At 41.8% G+C, this 20,459-nt stretch overlaps 1 protein-coding gene across 1 annotated transcript in view; it reads right to left on the reverse strand.

The window, feature by feature from the left end:
• Positions 1 to 15,784, reverse strand: part of LOC139233562 (uncharacterized protein in mobD 3'region-like) — a 37,564-nt gene extending 21,780 nt beyond the window's left edge. The window contains exons 1-2 of the mRNA XM_070863964.1: positions 15,610 to 15,784; positions 9,637 to 9,752 (exon numbers count right to left, since the gene is read on the reverse strand). Of these exons, the coding sequence (XP_070720065.1) occupies positions 9,637 to 9,752; positions 15,610 to 15,784 (291 nt within the window). The remainder of the gene's footprint in view (positions 1 to 9,636; positions 9,753 to 15,609) is intronic.
• Positions 15,785 to 20,459: the final 4,675 nt, after the last annotated feature.

The following is a 20,459-nucleotide window of genomic DNA, read 5'->3' on the forward strand; positions in this document are numbered from 1 at the left end:
TCACTGTCAGTCAATTCACCCTCAGTCAATTCACCCTCAGTCAATTCAATCTCAGTTAATTCACTCTCAGCCAATTCACTCTCAGTCAATTCACCCTCAGTCAATTCACTCGCAGTCAATTCACCCTCAGTCAATTCACCCCCATTCAATTCACTCTCTGACAATTCACTGTCTGACAATTCACTCTCGGTCAATTCACTGTCAGTCAATTCACCGTCAGTTAATTCACCATCAGTAAATTCAATCTCAGCCATTTCAATCTCAGCCAATTCACCCTCAGTCAATTCACTCTCAGCCAATTCACTCTCAGTCAATTCACCCTCAGTCAATTCAATCTCAGCCAATTCACCCTCAGTCAAATCACTCGCAGTCAATTCACACTCAGTCAATTCACCCTCAGTCAATTCATTCTCAGTCAATTCACCCTCAGTCAATTCACCCTCAGTCAATTCACTCTCAGTCAATTCACCCTCAGTCAATTCACTCTCAGAAAATTGATCCTCAGTCAATTCACCCTCAGTCAATTCACCGTCAGTCAATTCACCCTCAAACAAGAAACTCTCAGTCAATTACTTTCAGTCAATTCACCCTCAGTCAATTCACTCTCATTCAATTCATCCTCAGTCAATTCACCCTCAGTCAATTCACCCTCAGTCAATTCAGCCTCAGTCAATTCACCATCAGTCAATTCACTCTCAGTAAATTTACCCTAGTCAATTCACTCCCAGTCAATTCACCCTCAGTCAATTCCCCTGAGTCAATTCATCATCAGTCAATTCACTCTCAGTAAATTTACCCTCAGTCAATTCACTCTCAGTCAATTCACCCTGAGTCAATTCATCCTCAGTCAATTCACCCTCAGACAATTGACTCTCATTCAATTCACCCTGAGTCAATTCACCCTCAGTCAATTCACCCTCAGTCAATTCACTCTTAGTCAATTCACCCTGAGATAATTCACACTCAGTAATTTAATTCTCATTCAATGCACCCTCAGTCAATTCACTCTCAGTCAATTCACTCTCAGTCAATTCAATCTCAGTCAACTCACTCTCAGCCAATTCACTCTCAGCCAATTCACTCTCCGTCAATTCACCATCAGTCAATTCAATCTCAGTCAATTCATCCTCAGTCAATTCACTCTCAGCCAATTCACTCTCAGTCAATTCACCCTCAGTCAATTCAATCTCAGTCAATTCATCCTCAGTCAATTCACTCTCAGTCAATTCACTCTCAGTCAATTCAATCTCAGTTAATTCACTCTCAGCCAATTCACTCTCAGTCAATTCACCCTCAGTCAATTCATCCTCAGTCAATTCACTCTCAGTCAATTCACTCTCAGTCAATTCACCCTCAGTCAATTCACTCTCAGTCAATTCAATCTCAGTTAATTCACTCTCAGCCAATTCAATCTCAGTCAATTCACCCTCAGACAATTGACCCTCAGTCAATTCACCCTCAGTCAATTCAATCTCAGTCAATTCTCTCTCAGTCAATTCTCCCACAGTCAATTCAATCTCAGTCAATTCACCCTCAGTCAAATCACTCGCAGTCAATTCACACTCAGTCAATTCACCCTCAGTCAATTCACTCTCAGTCAATTCACCCTCAGTCAATTGACCCTCAGTCAATTCACCCTCAGTCAATTCAATCTCAGTCAATTCTCTCTCAGTTAATTCACTCTCAGCCAATTCAATCTCAGTCAATTCACTCTCAGTCAATTCACTCTCAGTCAATTCAATCTCAGTTAATTCACTCTCAGCCAATTCACTCTCAGTCAATTCACCCTCAGTCAATTCAATCTCAGTCAATTCTCTCTCAGTTAATTCACTCTCAGTCAATTCAATCTCAGTCAATTCACCCTCAGTCAATTCACTCTCAGTCAATTCACGGTCAAACAAGACACTCTCAGTCAATTACTATCAGTCAATTCACCCTCAATCAATTCAGCCTCAATCAATTCACTCTTAGACAATTCACTCTCAGTCAATTCGCCCTCAGTTAATTCACCCTCAGTCATTCCACCATCAGTCAATTCACTCTCATTCAATTCACCCTCAGTCAATTCACCCTCAGTCAATTCACCCTCAGTCAATTCACTCTCAGTCAATTCAGCCTCAGTCAATTCACCATCAGTCAATTCACTCTCAGTAAATTTACCCTAGTCAATTCACTCTCATTCAATTCACCCTCAGTCAATTCACTCTCATTCAATTCATCCTCAGTCAATTCATCTTCAGTCAATTCATCCTCAGTCAATTCACCCTCAGTCAATTCACTCCCAGTCAATTCACCCTCAGTCAATTCCCCTGAGTCAATTCATCATCAGTCAATTCACTCTCAGTAAATTTACCCTCAGTCAATTCACTCTCAGTCAATTCACCCTGAGTCAATTCATCCTCAGTCAATTCACCCTCAGACAATTGACTCTCATTCAATTCACCCTGAGTCAATTCACCCTCAGTCAATTCACCCTCAGTCAATTCACTCTTAGTCAATTCACCCTGAGATAATTCACACTCAGTAATTTAATTCTCAGTCAATGCACCCTCAGTCAATTAATTCTCAGTCAATTCACCCTCAGTCAATTCACTCTCAGTCAATTCACTCTCGGTCAATTCACTCTCAGTCAATTCACTCTCGGTCAATTCACCCTCAGTCAATTCACTCTCAGTCAATTAACTCTCAGTCAATTCACCCTCAGTCAATTCACGCTCAGTCAATTCACTCTCGGTCAATTCACCCTCAGTCAATTCACCCTCAATCAATTCACCCTCAGTCAATTCACTCTCAGTCAATTCACTCTCGGTCAATTCACCCTCAGTCAATTCCCACTTCAGTAAATTCACGCTCAGGTAATTCACCCTCAATCAATTCATCCTCAGACAATTCACTCTCACTCAATTCACCCTCAGTCAATTCACTCTCGGTTAATTCACTCTCGGTCAATTCACCCTCAGTGAATTCCCACTTCAGTAAATTCACCCTCAGTTAATTCACTCTCAGTAAATTCACCCACAGACAATTCAGCATGTGCCAATTCAGCCTCAGTCAATTCAGCACCATTCAATTGACACTCAGTCAATTCACCCTCAGTGAAATCACCCTCAGTCAATTCACTGTCAGTCAATTCACCCTCAGTCAATTCACCCTCAGTCAATTCAATCTCAGTTAATTCACTCTCAGCCAATTCACTCTCAGTCAATTCACCCTCAGTCAATTCACTCGCAGTCAATTCACCCTCAGTCAATTCACCCCCATTCAATTCACTCTCTGACAATTCACTGTCTGACAATTCACTCTCGGTCAATTCACTGTCAGTCAATTCACCGTCAGTTAATTCACCATCAGTAAATTCAATCTCAGCCATTTCAATCTCAGCCAATTCACCCTCAGTCAATTCACTCTCAGCCAATTCACTCTCAGTCAATTCACCCTCAGTCAATTCAATCTCAGCCAATTCACCCTCAGTCAAATCACTCGCAGTCAATTCACACTCAGTCAATTCACCCTCAGTCAATTCACTCTCAGTCAATTCACCCTCAGTCAATTCACCCTCAGTCAATTCACTCTCAGTCAATTCACCCTCAGTCAATTCACTCTCAGAAAATTGATCCTCAGTCAATTCACCCTCAGTCAATTCACCGTCAGTCAATTCACCCTCAAACAAGAAACTCTCAGTCAATTACTTTCAGTCAATTCACACTCAGTCAATTCAGCCTCAATCAATTCACTCTTAGACAATTCACTCTCAGTCAATTCGCCCTCAGTTAATTCACCCTCAGTCATTCCACCCTCAGTCAATTCACTCTCATTCAATTCACCCTCAGTCAATTCACCCTCAGTCAATTCACCCTCAGTCAATTCACTCTCATTCAATTCATCCTCAGTCAATTCACCCTCAGTCAATTCACCCTCAGTCAATTCAGCCTCAGTCAATTCACCATCAGTCAATTCACTCTCAGTAAATTTACCCTAGTCAATTCACTCCCAGTCAATTCCCCTGAGTCAATTCATCATCAGTCAATTCACTCTCAGTAAATTTACCCTCAGTCAATTCACCCTCAGTCAATTCCCCTGAGTCAATTCATCATCAGTCAATTCACTCTCAGTAAATTTACCCTCAGTCAATTCACTCTCAGTCAATTCACCCTGAGTCAATTCATCCTCAGTCAATTCACCCTCAGACAATTGACTCTCATTCAATTCACCCTGAGTCAATTCACCCTCAGTCAATTCACCCTCAGTCAATTCACTCTTAGTCAATTCACCCTGAGATAATTCACACTCAGTAATTTAATTCTCATTCAATGCACCCTCAGTCAATTCACTCTCAGTCAATTCACTCTCAGTCAATTCAATCTCAGTGAACTCACTCTCAGCCAATTCACTCTCAGCCAATTCACTCTCCGTCAATTCACCATCAGTCAATTCAATCTCAGTCAATTCATCCTCAGTCAATTCACTCTCAGCCAATTCACTCTCAGTCAATTCACCCTCAGTCAATTCAATCTCAGTCAATTCATCCTCAGTCAATTCACTCTCAGTCAATTCACTCTCAGTCAATTCAATCTCAGTTAATTCACTCTCAGCCAATTCACTCTCAGTCAATTCACCCTCAGTCAATTCACCATCAGTCAATTCAATCTCAGTCAATTCATCCTCAGTCAATTCACTCTCAGTCAATTCACTCTCAGTCAATTCAATCTCAGTTAATTCACTCTCAGCCAATTCACTCTCAGTCAATTCACCCTCAGTCAATTCATCCTCAGTCAATTCACTCTCAGTCAATTCACTCTCAGTCAATTCACCCTCAGTCAATTCACTCTCAGTCAATTCAATCTCAGTTAATTCACTCTCAGCCAATTCAATCTCAGTCAATTCACCCTCAGACAATTGACCCTCAGTCAATTCACCTTCAGTCAATTCAATCTCAGTCAATTCTCTCTCAGTCAATTCTCCCACAGTCAATTCAATCTCAGTCAATTCACCCTCAGTCAAATCACTCGCAGTCAATTCACACTCAGTCAATTCACCCTCAGTCAATTCACTCTCAGTCAATTCACCCTCAGTCAATTGACCCTCAGTTAATTCACCCTCAGTCAATTCAATCTCAGTCAATTCTCTCTCAGTTAATTCACTCTCAGCCAATTCAATCTCAGTCAATTCACTCTCAGTCAATTCACTCTCAGTCAATTCAATCTCAGTTAATTCACTCTCAGCCAATTCACTCTCAGTCAATTCACCCTCAGTCAATTCAATCTCAGTCAATTCTCTCTCAGTTAATTCACTCTCAGTCAATTCAATCTCAGTCAATTCACCCTCAGTCAATTCACCGTCAGTCAATTCACCCTCAAACAAGACACTCTCAGTCAATTACTATCAGTCAATTCACCCTCAGTCAATTCAGCCTCAATCAATTCACCCTCAAACAAGACACTCTCAGTCAATTACTATCAGTCAATTCACCCTCAGTCAATTCAGCCTCAATCAATTCACTCTTAGACAATTCACTCTCAGTCAATTCGCCCTCAGTTAATTCACCCTCAGTCATTCCACCCTCAGTCAATTCACTCTCATTCAATTCACCCTCAGTCAATTCACCCTCAGTCAATTCACCCTCAGTCAATTCACTCTCAGTCAATTCAGCCTCAGTCAATTCACCATCAGTCAATTCACTCTCAGTAACTTTACCCTAGTCAATTCACTCTCATTCAATTCACCCTCAGTCAATTCACTCTCATTCAATTCATCCTCTGTCAATTCATCCTCAGTCAATTCACCCTCAGTCAATTCACTCCCAGTCAATTCACCCTCAGTCAATTCCCCTGAGTCAATTCATCATCAGTCAATTCACTCTCAGTAAATTTACCCTCAGTCAATTCACTCTCAGTCAATTCACCCTGAGTCAATTCATCCTCAGTCAATTCACCCTCAGACAATTGACTCTCATTCAATTCACCCTGAGTCAATTCACCCTCAGTCAATTCACCCTCAGTCAATTCACTCTTAGTCAATTCACCCTGAGATAATTCACACTCAGTAATTTAATTCTCAGTCAATGCACCCTCAGTCAATTAACTCTCAGTCAATTCACCCTCAGTCAATTCACTCTCAGTCAATTCACTCTCGGTCAATTCACTCTCAGTCAATTCACTCTCGGTCAATTCACCCTCAGTCAATTCACTCTCAGTCAATTAACTCTCAGTCAATTCACCCTCAGTCAATTCACGCTCAGTCAATTCACTCTCGGTCAATTCACCCTCAGTCAATTCACCCTCAATCAATTCACCCTCAGTCAATTCACTCTCAGTCAATTCACTCTCGGTCAATTCACCCTCAGTCAATTCCCACTTCAGTAAATTCACGCTCAGGTAATTCACCCTCAATCAATTCATCCTCAGACAATTCACTCTCACTCAATTCACCCTCAGTCAATTCACTCTCGGTTAATTCACTCTCGGTCAATTCACCCTCAGTCAATTCCCACTTCAGTAAATTCACCCTCAGTTAATTCACTCTCAGTAAATTCACCCACAGACAATTCAGATTGTGCCAATTCACCCTCAGTCAATTCAGCACCATTCAATTGACACTCAGTCAATTCACCCTCAGTGAAATCACCCTCAGTCAATTCACTGTCAGTCAATTCACCCTCAGTCAATTCACCCTCAGTCAATTCAATTTCAGTTAATTCACTCTCAGCCAATTCACTCTCAGTCAATTCACCCTCAGTCAATTCACTCGCAGTCAATTCACCCTCAGTCAATTCACCCCCATTCAATTCACTCTCTGACAATTCACTGTCTGACAATTCACTCTCGGTCAATTCACTGTCAGTCAATTCACCGTCAGTTAATTCACCATCAGTAAATTCAATCTCAGCCATTTCAATCTCAGCCAATTCACCCTCAGTCAATTCACTCTCAGCCAATTCACTCTCAGTCAATTCACCCTCAGTCAATTCAATCTCAGCCAATTCACCCTCAGTCAATTCAATCTCAGTCAATTCATCCTCAGTCAATTCTATCTCAGCCAATTCACCCTCAGTCAATTCAATCTCAGTCAATTCACGCTCAGACAATTGACCCTCAGTCAATTCACCCTCAGTCAATTCAATCTCAGTCAATTCTCTCTCAGTCAATTCACTCTCAGTCAATTCACCAACAGACAATTGACACTCATCAATTCTCCCAAAGTCAATTCAAACTCAGTCAATTCACCCTCAGTCAATTCACCCTCAGTCAAATCACTCGCAGTCAATTCACCCTCAGTCAATTCACTCTCAGTCAATTCACCCTCAGTCAATTCACTCGCAGACAATTGATCCTCAGTCAATTCACCCTCAGTCAATTCACCGTCAGTCAATTCACTCTCAAACAAGACACTCTCAGTCAATTCACTATCAGTCAATTCAACCTCAGTCAATTCACCCTCAGTCAATTCATTCTCAGACAACTCACTCTCAGTCAATTCACACTCTGTCAATTCAGCCTCAATCAATTCACTCTGAGACAATTCAATCTCAGTTAATTCACTCTCAGCCAATTCACTCTCAGTCAATTCACCCTCAGTCAATTCACCCTCAGTCAATTCAATCTCAGTCAATTCATCCTCAGTCAATTCACTCTCAGTCAATTCACTCTCAGTCAATTCAATCTCAGTTAATTCACTCTCAGCCAATTCACTCTCAGTCAATTCACCCTCAGTCAATTCAATCTCCGTCAATTCTCTCTCAGTCAATTCAATCTCAGCCAATTCAATCTCAGTCAATTCACCCTCAGAAAATTGACCCTCAGTCAATTCACCCTCAGTCAATTCAATCTCAGTCAATTCTCTCTCAGTCAATTCTCCCACAACAATTCAATCTCAGTCAATTCACCCTCAGTCAAATCACTCGCAGTCAATTCACACTCAGTCAATTCACCCTCAGTCAATTCACTCTCAGTCAATTCACCCTCAGTCAATTCACCCTCAGTCAATTCACTCTCAGTCAATTCACTCTCCGTCAATTCAATCTCAGTCAATTCATCCTCAGTCAATTCACTCTCAGCCAATTCACTCTCAGTCAATTCACCCTCAGTCAATTCAATCTCAGTCAATTCATCCTCAGTCAATTCACTCTCAGTCAATTCACTCTCAGTCAATTCAATCTCAGTCAATTCATCCTCAGTCAATTCACTCTCAGTCAATTCACTCTCAGTCAATTCACTCTCAGTCAATTCGCCCTCAGTTAATTCACCCTCAGTCATTCCACCCTCAATCAATTCACTCTCATTCAATTCAGCCTCAGTCAATTCACCTTCAGTCAATTCACCCTCAGTCAATTCACTCTCATTCAATTCATCCTCAGTCAATTCACCCTCAGTCAATTCACCCTCAGTCAATTCAGCCTCAGTCAATTCACCATAAGTCAATTCACTCCCAGTCAATTCACCCTCAGTCAATTCACCTGAGTCAATTCATCATCAGTCAATTCACTCTCAGTAAATTTACCCTCAGTCAATTCACTCTCAGTCAATTCACCCTGAGTCAATTCATCCTCAGTCAATTCACCCTCAGACAATTGACTCTCATTCAATTCACCCTGAGTCAATTCACCCTCAGTCAATTCACCCTCAGTCAATTCACTCTTAGTCAATTCACCCTGAGATAATTCACACTCAGTAATTTAATTCTCAGTCAATGCACCCTCAGTCAATTAACTCTCAGTCAATTCACCCTCAGTCAATTCACTCTCAGTCAATTCACTCTCAGTCAATTCACTCTCGGTCAATTCACTCTCGGTCAATTCACTCTCAGTCAATTCACTCTCGGTCAATTCACCCTCAGTCAATTCACTCTCAGTCAATTAACTCTCAGTCAATTCACCCTCAGTCAATTCACCCTCAGTCAATTCACTCTCGGTCAATTCACCCTCAGTCAATTCACCCTCAATCAATTCACCCTCAGTCAATTCACTCTCAGTCAATTCACTCTCAGTCAATTCACACGAAGTCAATTCACCCTCAGTCAATTCACCCTCAGTCAATTCACCCTCAGACAATTGATCCTTCGTCAATTCAACCGCAGTCAATTCACTCTCCGTCAATTCACCCTCAGTCAATTCACCCTCAGACAATTCACTCTCAGTCAATTCACCCTCAGTCAATTCACTCTCAGAAAATTGATCCTCAGTCAATTCACCCTCAGTCAATTCACCCTCAGTCAATTCACTCGCAGTCAATTCACCCTCAGTCAATTCACCCCCATTCAATTCACTCTCTGACAATTCACTGTCTGACAATTCACTCTCGGTCAATTCACTGTCAGTCAATTCACCGTCAGTTAATTCACCATCAGTAAATTCAATCTCAGCCATTTCAATCTCAGCCAATTCACCCTCAGTCAATTCACTCTCAGCCAATTCACTCTCAGTCAATTCACCCTCAGTCAATTCAATCTCAGCCAATTCACCCTCAGTCAATTCAATCTCAGTCAATTCATCCTCAGTCAATTCTATCTCAGCCAATTCACCCTCAGTCAATTCAATCTCAGTCAATTCACGCTCAGACAATTGACCCTCAGTCAATTCACCCTCAGTCAATTCAATCTCAGTCAATTCTCTCTCAGTCAATTCACTCTCAGTCAATTCACCAACAGACAATTGACACTCATCAATTCTCCCAAAGTCAATTCAAACTCAGTCAATTCACCCTCAGTCAATTCACCCTCAGTCAATTCACTCGCAGTCAATTCTCCCTCAGTCAATTCTCCCACAGTCAATTCAATCTCAGTCAATTCACCCTCAGTCAAATCACTCGCAGTCAATTCACACTCAGTCAATTCACCCTCAGTCAATTCACTCTCAGTCAATTCACCCTCAGTCAATTCACCCTCAGTCAATTCACTCTCAGTCAATTCACCCTCAGTCAATTCACTCTCAGAAAATTGATCCTCAGTCAATTCACCCTCAGTCAATTCACCCTCAGTCAATTCACTCTCAGTCAATTCAATCTCAGTTAATTCACTCTCAGCCAATTCACTCTCAGTCAATTCACCCTCAGTCAATTCAATCTCAGTCAATTCTCTCTCAGTTAATTCACTCTCAGTCAATTCAATCTCAGTCAATTCACCCTCAGTCAATTCACCGTCAGTCAATTCACCCTCAAACAAGACACTCTCATTCAATTACTATCAGTCAATTCACCCTCAGTCAATTCAGCCTCAATCAATTCACCCTCAAACAAGACACTCTCAGTCAATTACTATCAGTCAATTCACCCTCAGTCAATTCAGCCTCAATCAATTCACTCTTAGACAATTCACTCTCAGTCAATTCGCCCTCAGTTAATTCACCCTCAGTCATTCCACCCTCAGTCAATTCACTCTCATTCAATTCACCCTCAGTCAATTCACCCTCAGTCAATTCACCCTCAGTCAATTCACTCTCAGTCAATTCAGCCTCAGTCAATTCACCATCAGTCAATTCACTCTCAGTAAATTTACCCTAGTCAATTCACTCTCATTCAATTCACCCTCAGTCAATTCAGCCTCAATCAATTCACTCTTAGACAATTCACTCTCAGTCAATTCGCCCTCAGTTAATTCACCCTCAGTCATTCCACCCTCAGTCAATTCACTCTCATTCAATTCACCCTCAGTCAATTCACCCTCAGTCAATTCACCCTCAGTCAATTCACTCTCAGTCAATTCAGCCTCAGTCAATTCACCATCAGTCAATTCACTCTCAGTAACTTTACCCTAGTCAATTCACTCTCATTCAATTCACCCTCAGTCAATTCACTCTCATTCAATTCATCCTCTGTCAATTCATCCTCAGTCAATTCACCCTCAGTCAATTCACTCCCAGTCAATTCACCCTCAGTCAATTCCCCTGAGTCAATTCATCATCAGTCAATTCACTCTCAGTAAATTTACCCTCAGTCAATTCACTCTCAGTCAATTCACCCTGAGTCAATTCATCCTCAGTCAATTCACCCTCAGACAATTGACTCTCATTCAATTCACCCTGAGTCAATTCACCCTCAGTCAATTCACCCTCAGTCAATTCACTCTTAGTCAATTCACCCTGAGATAATTCACACTCAGTAATTTAATTCTCAGTCAATGCACCCTCAGTCAATTAACTCTCAGTCAATTCACCCTCAGTCAATTCACTCTCAGTCAATTCACTCTCGGTCAATTCACTCTCAGTCAATTCACTCTCGGTCAATTCACCCTCAGTCAATTCACTCTCAGTCAATTAACTCTCAGTCAATTCACCCTCAGTCAATTCACGCTCAGTCAATTCACTCTCGGTCAATTCACCCTCAGTCAATTCACCCTCAATCAATTCACCCTCAGTCAATTCACTCTCAGTCAATTCACTCTCGGTCAATTCACCCTCAGTCAATTCCCACTTCAGTAAATTCACGCTCAGGTAATTCACCCTCAATCAATTCATCCTCAGACAATTCACTCTCACTCAATTCACCCTCAGTCAATTCACTCTCGGTTAATTCACTCTCGGTCAATTCACCCTCAGTCAATTCCCACTTCAGTAAATTCACCCTCAGTTAATTCACTCTCAGTAAATTCACCCACAGACAATTCAGATTGTGCCAATTCACCCTCAGTCAATTCAGCACCATTCAATTGACACTCAGTCAATTCACCCTCAGTGAAATCACCCTCAGTCAATTCACTGTCAGTCAATTCACCCTCAGTCAATTCACCCTCAGTCAATTCAATCTCAGTTAATTCACTCTCAGCCAATTCACTCTCAGTCAATTCACCCTCAGTCAATTCACTCGCAGTCAATTCACCCTCAGTCAATTCACCCCCATTCAATTCACTCTCTGACAATTCACTGTCTGACAATTCACTCTCGGTCAATTCACTGTCAGTCAATTCACCGTCAGTTAATTCACCATCAGTAAATTCAATCTCAGCCATTTCAATCTCAGCCAATTCACCCTCAGTCAATTCACTCTCAGCCAATTCACTCTCAGTCAATTCACCCTCAGTCAATTCAATCTCAGCCAATTCACCCTCAGTCAATTCAATCTCAGTCAATTCATCCTCAGTCAATTCTATCTCAGCCAATTCACCCTCAGTCAATTCAATCTCAGTCAATTCACGCTCAGACAATTGATCCTCAGTCAATTCACCCTCAGTCAATTCAATCTCAGTCAATTCTCTCTCAGTCAATTCACTCTCAGTCAATTCACCAACAGACAATTGACACTCATCAATTCTCCCAAAGTCAATTCAAACTCAGTCAATTCACCCTCAGTCAATTCACCCTCAGTCAAATCACTCGCAGTCAATTCACCCTCAGTCAATTCACTCTCAGTCAATTCACCCTCAGTCAATTCACTCGCAGACAATTGATCCTCAGTCAATTCACCCTCAGTCAATTCACCGTCAGTCAATTCACTCTCAAACAAGACACTCTCAGTCAATTCACTATCAGTCAATTCAACCTCAGTCAATTCACCCTCAGTCAATTCATTCTCAGACAACTCACTCTCAGTCAATTCACACTCTGTCAATTCAGCCTCAATCAATTCACTCTGAGACAATTCAATCTCAGTTAATTCACTCTCAGCCAATTCACTCTCAGTCAATTCACCCTCAGTCAATTCACCCTCAGTCAATTCAATCTCAGTCAATTCACCCTCAGTCAATTCACTCTCAGTCAATTCACCCTCAGTCAATTCACTCGCAGACAATTGATCCTCAGTCAATTCACCCTCAGTCAATTCACCGTCAGTCAATTCACTCTCAAACAAGACACTCTCAGTCAATTCACTATCAGTCAATTCAACCTCAGTCAATTCACCCTCAGTCAATTCATTCTCAGACAACTCACTCTCAGTCAATTCACACTCTGTCAATTCAGCCTCAATCAATTCACTCTGAGACAATTCAATCTCAGTTAATTCACTCTCAGCCAATTCACTCTCAGCCAATTCACTCTCAGTCAATTCACCCTCAGTCAATTCAATCTCCGTCAATTCTCTCTCAGTCAATTCAATCTCAGCCAATTCAATCTCAGTCAATTCACCCTCAGAAAATTGACCCTCAGTCAATTCACCCTCAGTCAATTCAATCTCAGTCAATTCTCTCTCAGTCAATTCTCCCACAACAATTCAATCTCAGTCAATTCACCCTCAGTCAAATCACTCGCAGTCAATTCACACTCAGTCAATTCACCCTCAGTCAATTCACTCTCAGTCAATTCACCCTCAGTCAATTCACCCTCAGTCAATTCACTCTCAGTCAATTCACCCTCAGTCAATTCACTCTCAGAAAATTGATCCTCAGTCAATTCACCCTCAGTCAATTCACCGTCAGTCAATTCACCCTCAAACAAGACACTCTCAGTCAATTACTATCAGTCAATTCACCCTCAGTCAATTCAGCCTCAATCAATTCACTCTTAGACAATTCACTCTCAGTCAATTCGCCCTCAGTTAATTCACCCTCAGTCATTCCACCCTCAGTCAATTCACTCTCATTCAATTCACCCTCAGTCAATTCACCCTCAGTCAATTCACTCTCATTCAATTCATCCTCAGTCAATTCACCCTCAGTCAATTCACCCTCAGTCAATTCAGCCTCAGTCAATTCACCATCAGTCAATTCACTCTCAGTAAATTTACCCTAGTCAATTCACTCCCAGTCAATTCACCCTGAGTCAATTCATCCTCAGTCAATTCACTCTCAGACAATTGACTCTCATTCAATTCACCCTGAGTCAATTCACCCTCAGTCAATTCACTCTCAGTCAATTCACTCTTAGTCAATTCACCCTGAGATAATTCACACTCAGTAATTTAATTCTCAGTCAATGCACCCTCAGTCAATTCACTCTCAGTCAATTCACTCTCAGTCAATTCAATCTCAGTCAACTCACTCTCAGCCAATTCACTCTCAGCCAATTCACTCTCCGTCAATTCAATCTCAGTCAATTCATCCTCAGTCAATTCACTCTCAGCCAATTCACTCTCAGTCAATTCACCCTCAGTCAATTCAATCTCAGTCAATTCATCCTCAGTCAATTCACTCTCAGTCAATTCACTCTCAGTCAATTCAATCTCAGTCAATTCATCCTCAGTCAATTCACTCTCAGTCAATTCACTCTCAGTCAATTCACTCTCAGTCAATTCGCCCTCAGTTAATTCACCCTCAGTCATTCCACCCTCAATCAATTCACTCTCATTCAATTCAGCCTCAGTCAATTCACCTTCAGTCAATTCACCCTCAGTCAATTCACTCTCATTCAATTCATCCTCAGTCAATTCACCCTCAGTCAATTCACCCTCAGTCAATTCAGCCTCAGTCAATTCACCATAAGTCAATTCACTCCCAGTCAATTCACCCTCAGTCAATTCACCTGAGTCAATTCATCATCAGTCAATTCACTCTCAGTAAATTTACCCTCAGTCAATTCACTCTCAGTCAATTCACCCTGAGTCAATTCATCCTCAGTCAATTCACCCTCAGACAATTGACTCTCATTCAATTCACCCTGAGTCAATTCACTCTCAGTCAATTCACCCTCAGTCAATTCACCCTCAGTCAATTCACCCTCAGCCAATTCACCCTCAGTCAATTCACTCTTAGTCAATTCACCCTGAGATAATTCACACTCAGTAATTTAATTCTCAGTCAATGCACCCTCAGTCAATTAACTCTCAGTCAATTCACCCTCAGTCAATTCACTCTCAGTCAATTCACTCTCAGTCAATTCACCCTCAGTCAATTCACTCTCGGTCAATTCACTCTCGGTCAATTCACTCTCAGTCAATTCACTCTCGGTCAATTCACCCTCAGTCAATTCACTCTCAGTCAATTAACTCTCAGTCAATTCACCCTCAGTCAATTCACCCTCAGTCAATTCACTCTCGGTCAATTCACCCTCAGTCAATTCACCCTCAATCAATTCACCCTCAGTCAATTCACTCTCAGTCAATTCACTCTCAGTCAATTCACTCTCAGTCAATTCACCCTCAGTCAATTCACCCTCAGACAATTCTCACTCACTAACTCAGCCTCAGTCAATTCAGCCTAAGTCAATTCACCCTCAGTCAATTCAGCCTCAGTCAATTCACCCTCAGACAAGTCTCACTCACTAACTCAGCCTCAATCAATTCAGCCTCAGTCAATTCACCCTCAGTCAATTCACCCTCAGTCAATTCACCCTCAGTCAATTCACCCTCAGACAAGTCTCACTCACTAACTCAGCCTCAGTCAATTCACCCTAAGTCAATTCACCCTTAGTCAATCCACCCTCAGTCAAATCACCATCAGTCAATTCACCCTCAGTCAATTCACCCTCAGTCAATTCAGCCTCAGTCAATTCACCCTCATTCAATTCACTCTCCGTCAATTCACCCTCAGTCAATTCACTCTCAGTCAATTCACACGAAGTCAATTCACCCTCAGTCAATTCACCCTCAGTCAATTCACCCTCAGACAATTGATCCTTCGTCAATTCAACCGCAGTCAATTCACTCTCCGTCAATTCACCCTCAGTCAATTCACCCTCAGACAATTCACTCTCAGTCAATTCACCCTCAGTCAATTCACTCTCAGAAAATTGATCCTCAGTCAATTCACCTTCAGTCAATTCACCCTCAGTCAATTCACTCGCAGTCAATTCACCCTCAGTCAATTCACCCCCATTCAATTCACTCTCTGACAATTCACTGTCTGACAATTCACTCTCGGTCAATTCACTGTCAGTCAATTCACCGTCAGTTAATTCACCATCAGTAAATTCAATCTCAGCCATTTCAATCTCAGCCAATTCACCCTCAGTCAATTCACTCACAGCCAATTCACTCTCAGTCAATTCACCCTCAGTCAATTCAATCTCAGCCAATTCACCCTCAGTCAATTCAATCTCAGTCAATTCATCCTCAGTCAATTCTATCTCAGCCAATTCACCCTCAGTCAATTCAATCTCAGTCAATTCACGCTCAGACAATTGACCCTCAGTCAATTCACCCTCAGTCAATTCAATCTCAGTCAATTCTCTCTCAGTCAATTCACTCTCAGTCAATTCACCAACAGACAATTGACACTCATCAATTCTCCCAAAGTCAATTCAAACTCAGTCAATTCACCCTCAGTCAATTCACCCTCAGTCAAATCACTCGCAGTCAATTCTCCCTCAGTCAATTCTCCCACAGTCAATTCAATCTCAGTCAATTCACCCTCAGTCAAATCACTCGCAGTCAATTCACACTCAGTCAATTCACCCTCAGTCAATTCACTCTCAGTCAATTCACCCTCAGTCAATTCACCCTCAGTCAATTCACTCTCAGTCAATTCACCCTCAGTCAATTCACTCTCAGAAAATTGATCCTCAGTCAATTCACCCTCAGTCAATTCACCGTCAGTCAATTCACCCTCAAACAAGAAACTCTCAGTCAATTACTTTCAGTCAATTCACCCTCAGTCAATTCAGCCTCAATCAATTCACTCTTAGACAATTCACTCTCAGTCAATTCGCCCTCAGTTAATTCACCCTCAGTCATTCCACCCTCAGTCAATTCACTCTCATTCAATTCACCCTCAGTCAATTCACCCTCAGTCAATTCACCCTCAGTCAATTCACTCTCATTCAATTCATCCTCAGTCAATTCACCCTCAGTCAATTCACCCTCAGTCAATTCAGCCTCAGTCAATTCACCATCAGTCAATTCACTCTCAGTAAATTTACCCTAGTCAATTCACTCCCAGTTAATTCACCCTCAGTCAATTCCCCTGAGTCAATTCATCATCAGTCAATTCACTCTCAGTAAATTTACCCTCAGTCAATTCACTCTCAGTCAATTCACCCTGAGTCAATTCATCCTCAGTCAATTCACCCTCAGACAATTGACTCTCATTCAATTCACCCTGAGTCAATTCACCCTCAGTCAATTCACCCTCAGTCAATTCACTCTTAGTCAATTCACCCTGAGATAATTCACACTCAGTAATTTAATTCTCAGTCAATGCACCCTCAGTCAATTAACTCTCAGTCAATTCACCCTCAGTCAATTCACTCTCAGTCAATTCACTCTCGGTCAATTCACTCTCAGTCAATTCACTCTCGGTCAATTCACCCTCAGTCAATTCACTCTCAGTCAATTAACTCTCAGTCAATTCACCCTCAGTCAATTCACGCTCAGTCAATTCACTCTCGGTCAATTCACCCTCAGTCAATTCACCCTCAATCAATTCACCCTCAGTCAATTCACTCTCAGTCAATTCACTCTCGGTCAATTCACCCTCAGTCAATTCCCACTTCAGTAAATTCACGCTCAGGTAATTCACCCTCAATCAATTCATCCTCAGACAATTCACTCTCACTCAATTCACCCTCAGTCAATTCACTCTCGGTTAATTCACTCTCGGTCAATTCACCCTCAGTCAATTCCCACTTCAGTAAATTCACCCTCAGTTAATTCACTCTCAGTAAATTCACCCACAGACAATTCAGCATGTGCCAATTCACCCTCAGTCAATTCAGCACCATTCAATTGACACTCAGTCAATTCACCCTCAGTGAAATCACCCTCAGTCAATTCACTGTCAGTCAATTCACCCTCAGTCAATTCACCCTCAGTCAATTCAATCTCAGTTAATTCACTCTCAGCCAATTCACTCTCAGTCAATTCACCCTCAGTCAGTTCACGCTCAGACAATTGACCCTCAGTCAATTCACCCTCAGTCAATTCAATCTCAGTCAATTCTCTCTCAGTCAATTCACTCTCAGTCAATTCACCAACAGACAATTGACACTCATCAATTCTCCCAAAGTCAATTCAAACTCAGTCAATTCACCCTCAGTCAATTCACCCTCAGTCAAATCACTCGCAGTCAATTCTCCCTCAGTCAATTCTCCCACAGTCAATTCAATCTCAGTCAATTCACCCTCAGTCAAATCACTCGCAGTCAATTCACACTCAGTCAATTCACCCTCAGTCAATTCACTCTCAGTCAATTCACCCTCAGTCAATTCACCCTCAGTCAATTCACTCTCAGTCAATTCACCCTCAGTCACTTCACTCTCAGAAAATTGATCCTCAGTCAATTCACCCTCAGTCAATTCACCGTCAGTCAATTCACCCTCAAACAAGAAACTCTCAGTCAATTACTTTCAGTCAATTCACCCTCAGTCAATTCAGCCTCAATCAATTCACTCTTAGACAATTCACTCTCAGTCAATTCGCCCTCAGTTAATTCACCCTCAGTCATTCCACCCTCAGTCAATTCACTCTCATTCAATTCACCCTCAGTCAATTCACCCTCAGTCAATTCACCCTCAGTCAATTCACTCTCATTCAATTCATCCTCAGTCAATTCACCCTCAGTCAATTCACCCTCAGTCAATTCAGCCTCAGTCAATTCACCATCAGTCAATTCACTCTCAGTAAATTTACCCTAGTCAATTCACTCCCAGTCAATTCACCCTCAGTCAATTCCCCTGAGTCAATTCATCATCAGTCAATTCACTCTCAGTAAATTTACCCTCAGTCAATTCACTCTCAGTCAATTCACCCTGAGTCAATTCATCCTCAGTCAATTCACCCTCAGACAATTGACTCTCATTCAATTCACCCTGAGTCAATTCACCCTCAGTCAATTCACCCTCAGTCAATTCACTCTTAGTCAATTCACCCTGAGATAATTCACACTCAGTAATTTAATTCTCAGTCAATGCACCCTCAGTCAATTAACTCTCAGTCAATTCACCCTCAGTCAATTCACTCTCAGTCAATTCACTCTCGGTCAATTCACTCTCGGTCAATTCACTCTCAGTCAATTCACTCTCGGTCAATTCACCCTCAGTGAATTCACTCTCAGTCAATTAACTCTCAGTCAATTCACCCTCAGTCAATTCACGCTCAGTCAATTCACTCTCGGTCAATTCACCCTCAGTCAATTCACCCTCAATCAATTCACCCTCAGTCAATTCACTCTCAGTCAATTCACTCTCGGTCAATTCACCCTCAGTCAATTCCCACTTCAGTAAATTCACGCTCAGGTAATTCACCCTCAATCAATTCATCCTCAGACAATTCACTCTCACTCAATTCACCCTCAGTCAATTCACTCTCGGTTAATTCACTCTCGGTCAATTCACCCTCAGTCAATTCCCACTTCAGTAAATTCACCCTCAGTTAATTCACCCTCAGTTAATTCACTCTCAGTAAATTCACCCACAGACAATTCAGCATGTGCCAATTCACCCTCAGTCAATTCAGCACCATTCAATTGACACTCAGTCAATTCACCCTCAGTGAAATCACCCTCAGTCAATTCACTGTCAGTCAATTCACCCTCAGTCAATTCACCCTCAGTCAATTCAATCTCAGTTAATTCACTCTCAGCCAATTCACTCTCAGTCAATTCACCCTCAGTCAATTCACTCGCAGTCAATTCACCCTCAGTCAATTCACCCCCATTCAATTCACTCTCTGACAATTCACTGTCTGACAATTCACTCTCGGTCAATTCACTGTCAGTCAATTCACCGTCAGTTAATTCACCATCAGTAAATTCAATCTCAGCCATTTCAATCTCAGCCAATTCACCCTCAGTCAATTCACTCTCAGCCAATTCACTCTCAGTCAATTCACCCTCAGTCAATTCAATCTCAGCCAATTCACCCTCAGTCAATTCAATCTCAGTCAATTCATCCTCAGTCAATTCTATCTCAGCCAATTCACCCTCAGTCAATTCAATCTCAGTCAATTCACGCTCAGACAATTGACCCTCAGTCAATTCACCCTCAGTCAATTCAATCTCAGTCAATTCTCTGTCAGTCAATTCACTCTCAGTCAATTCACCAACAGACAATTGACACTCATCAATTCTCCCAAAGTCAATTCAAACTCAGTCAATTCACCCTCAGTCAATTCACCCTCAGTCAAATCACTCGCAGTCAATTCTCCCTCAGTCAATTCTCCCACAGTCAATTCAATCTCAGTCAATTCACCCTCAGTCAAATCACTCGCAGTCAATTCACACTCAGTCAATTCACCCTCAGTCAATTCACTCTCAGTCAATTCACCCTCAGTCAATTCACCCTCAGTCAATTCACTCTCAGTCAATTCACCCTCAGTCAATTCACTCTCAGAAAATTGATCCTCAGTCAATTCACCCTCAGTCAATTCACCGTCAGTCAATTCACCCTCAAACAAGAAACTCTCAGTCAATTACTTTCAGTCAATTCACCCTCAGTCAATTCAGCCTCAATCAATTCACTCTTAGACAATTCACTCTCAGTCAATTCGCCCTCAGTTAATTCACCCTCAGTCATTCCACCCTCAGTCAATTCACTCTCATTCAATTCACCCTCAGTCAATTCACCCTCAGTCAATTCACCCTCAGTCAATTCACTCTCATTCAATTCATCCTCAGTCAATTCACCATCAGTCAATTCACTCTCAGTAAATTTACCCTAGTCAATT

Source organism: Pristiophorus japonicus, chromosome 21, assembly GCF_044704955.1.
Source record: "Pristiophorus japonicus isolate sPriJap1 chromosome 21, sPriJap1.hap1, whole genome shotgun sequence".
NCBI lineage: Eukaryota > Metazoa > Chordata > Chondrichthyes > Pristiophoridae > Pristiophorus > Pristiophorus japonicus.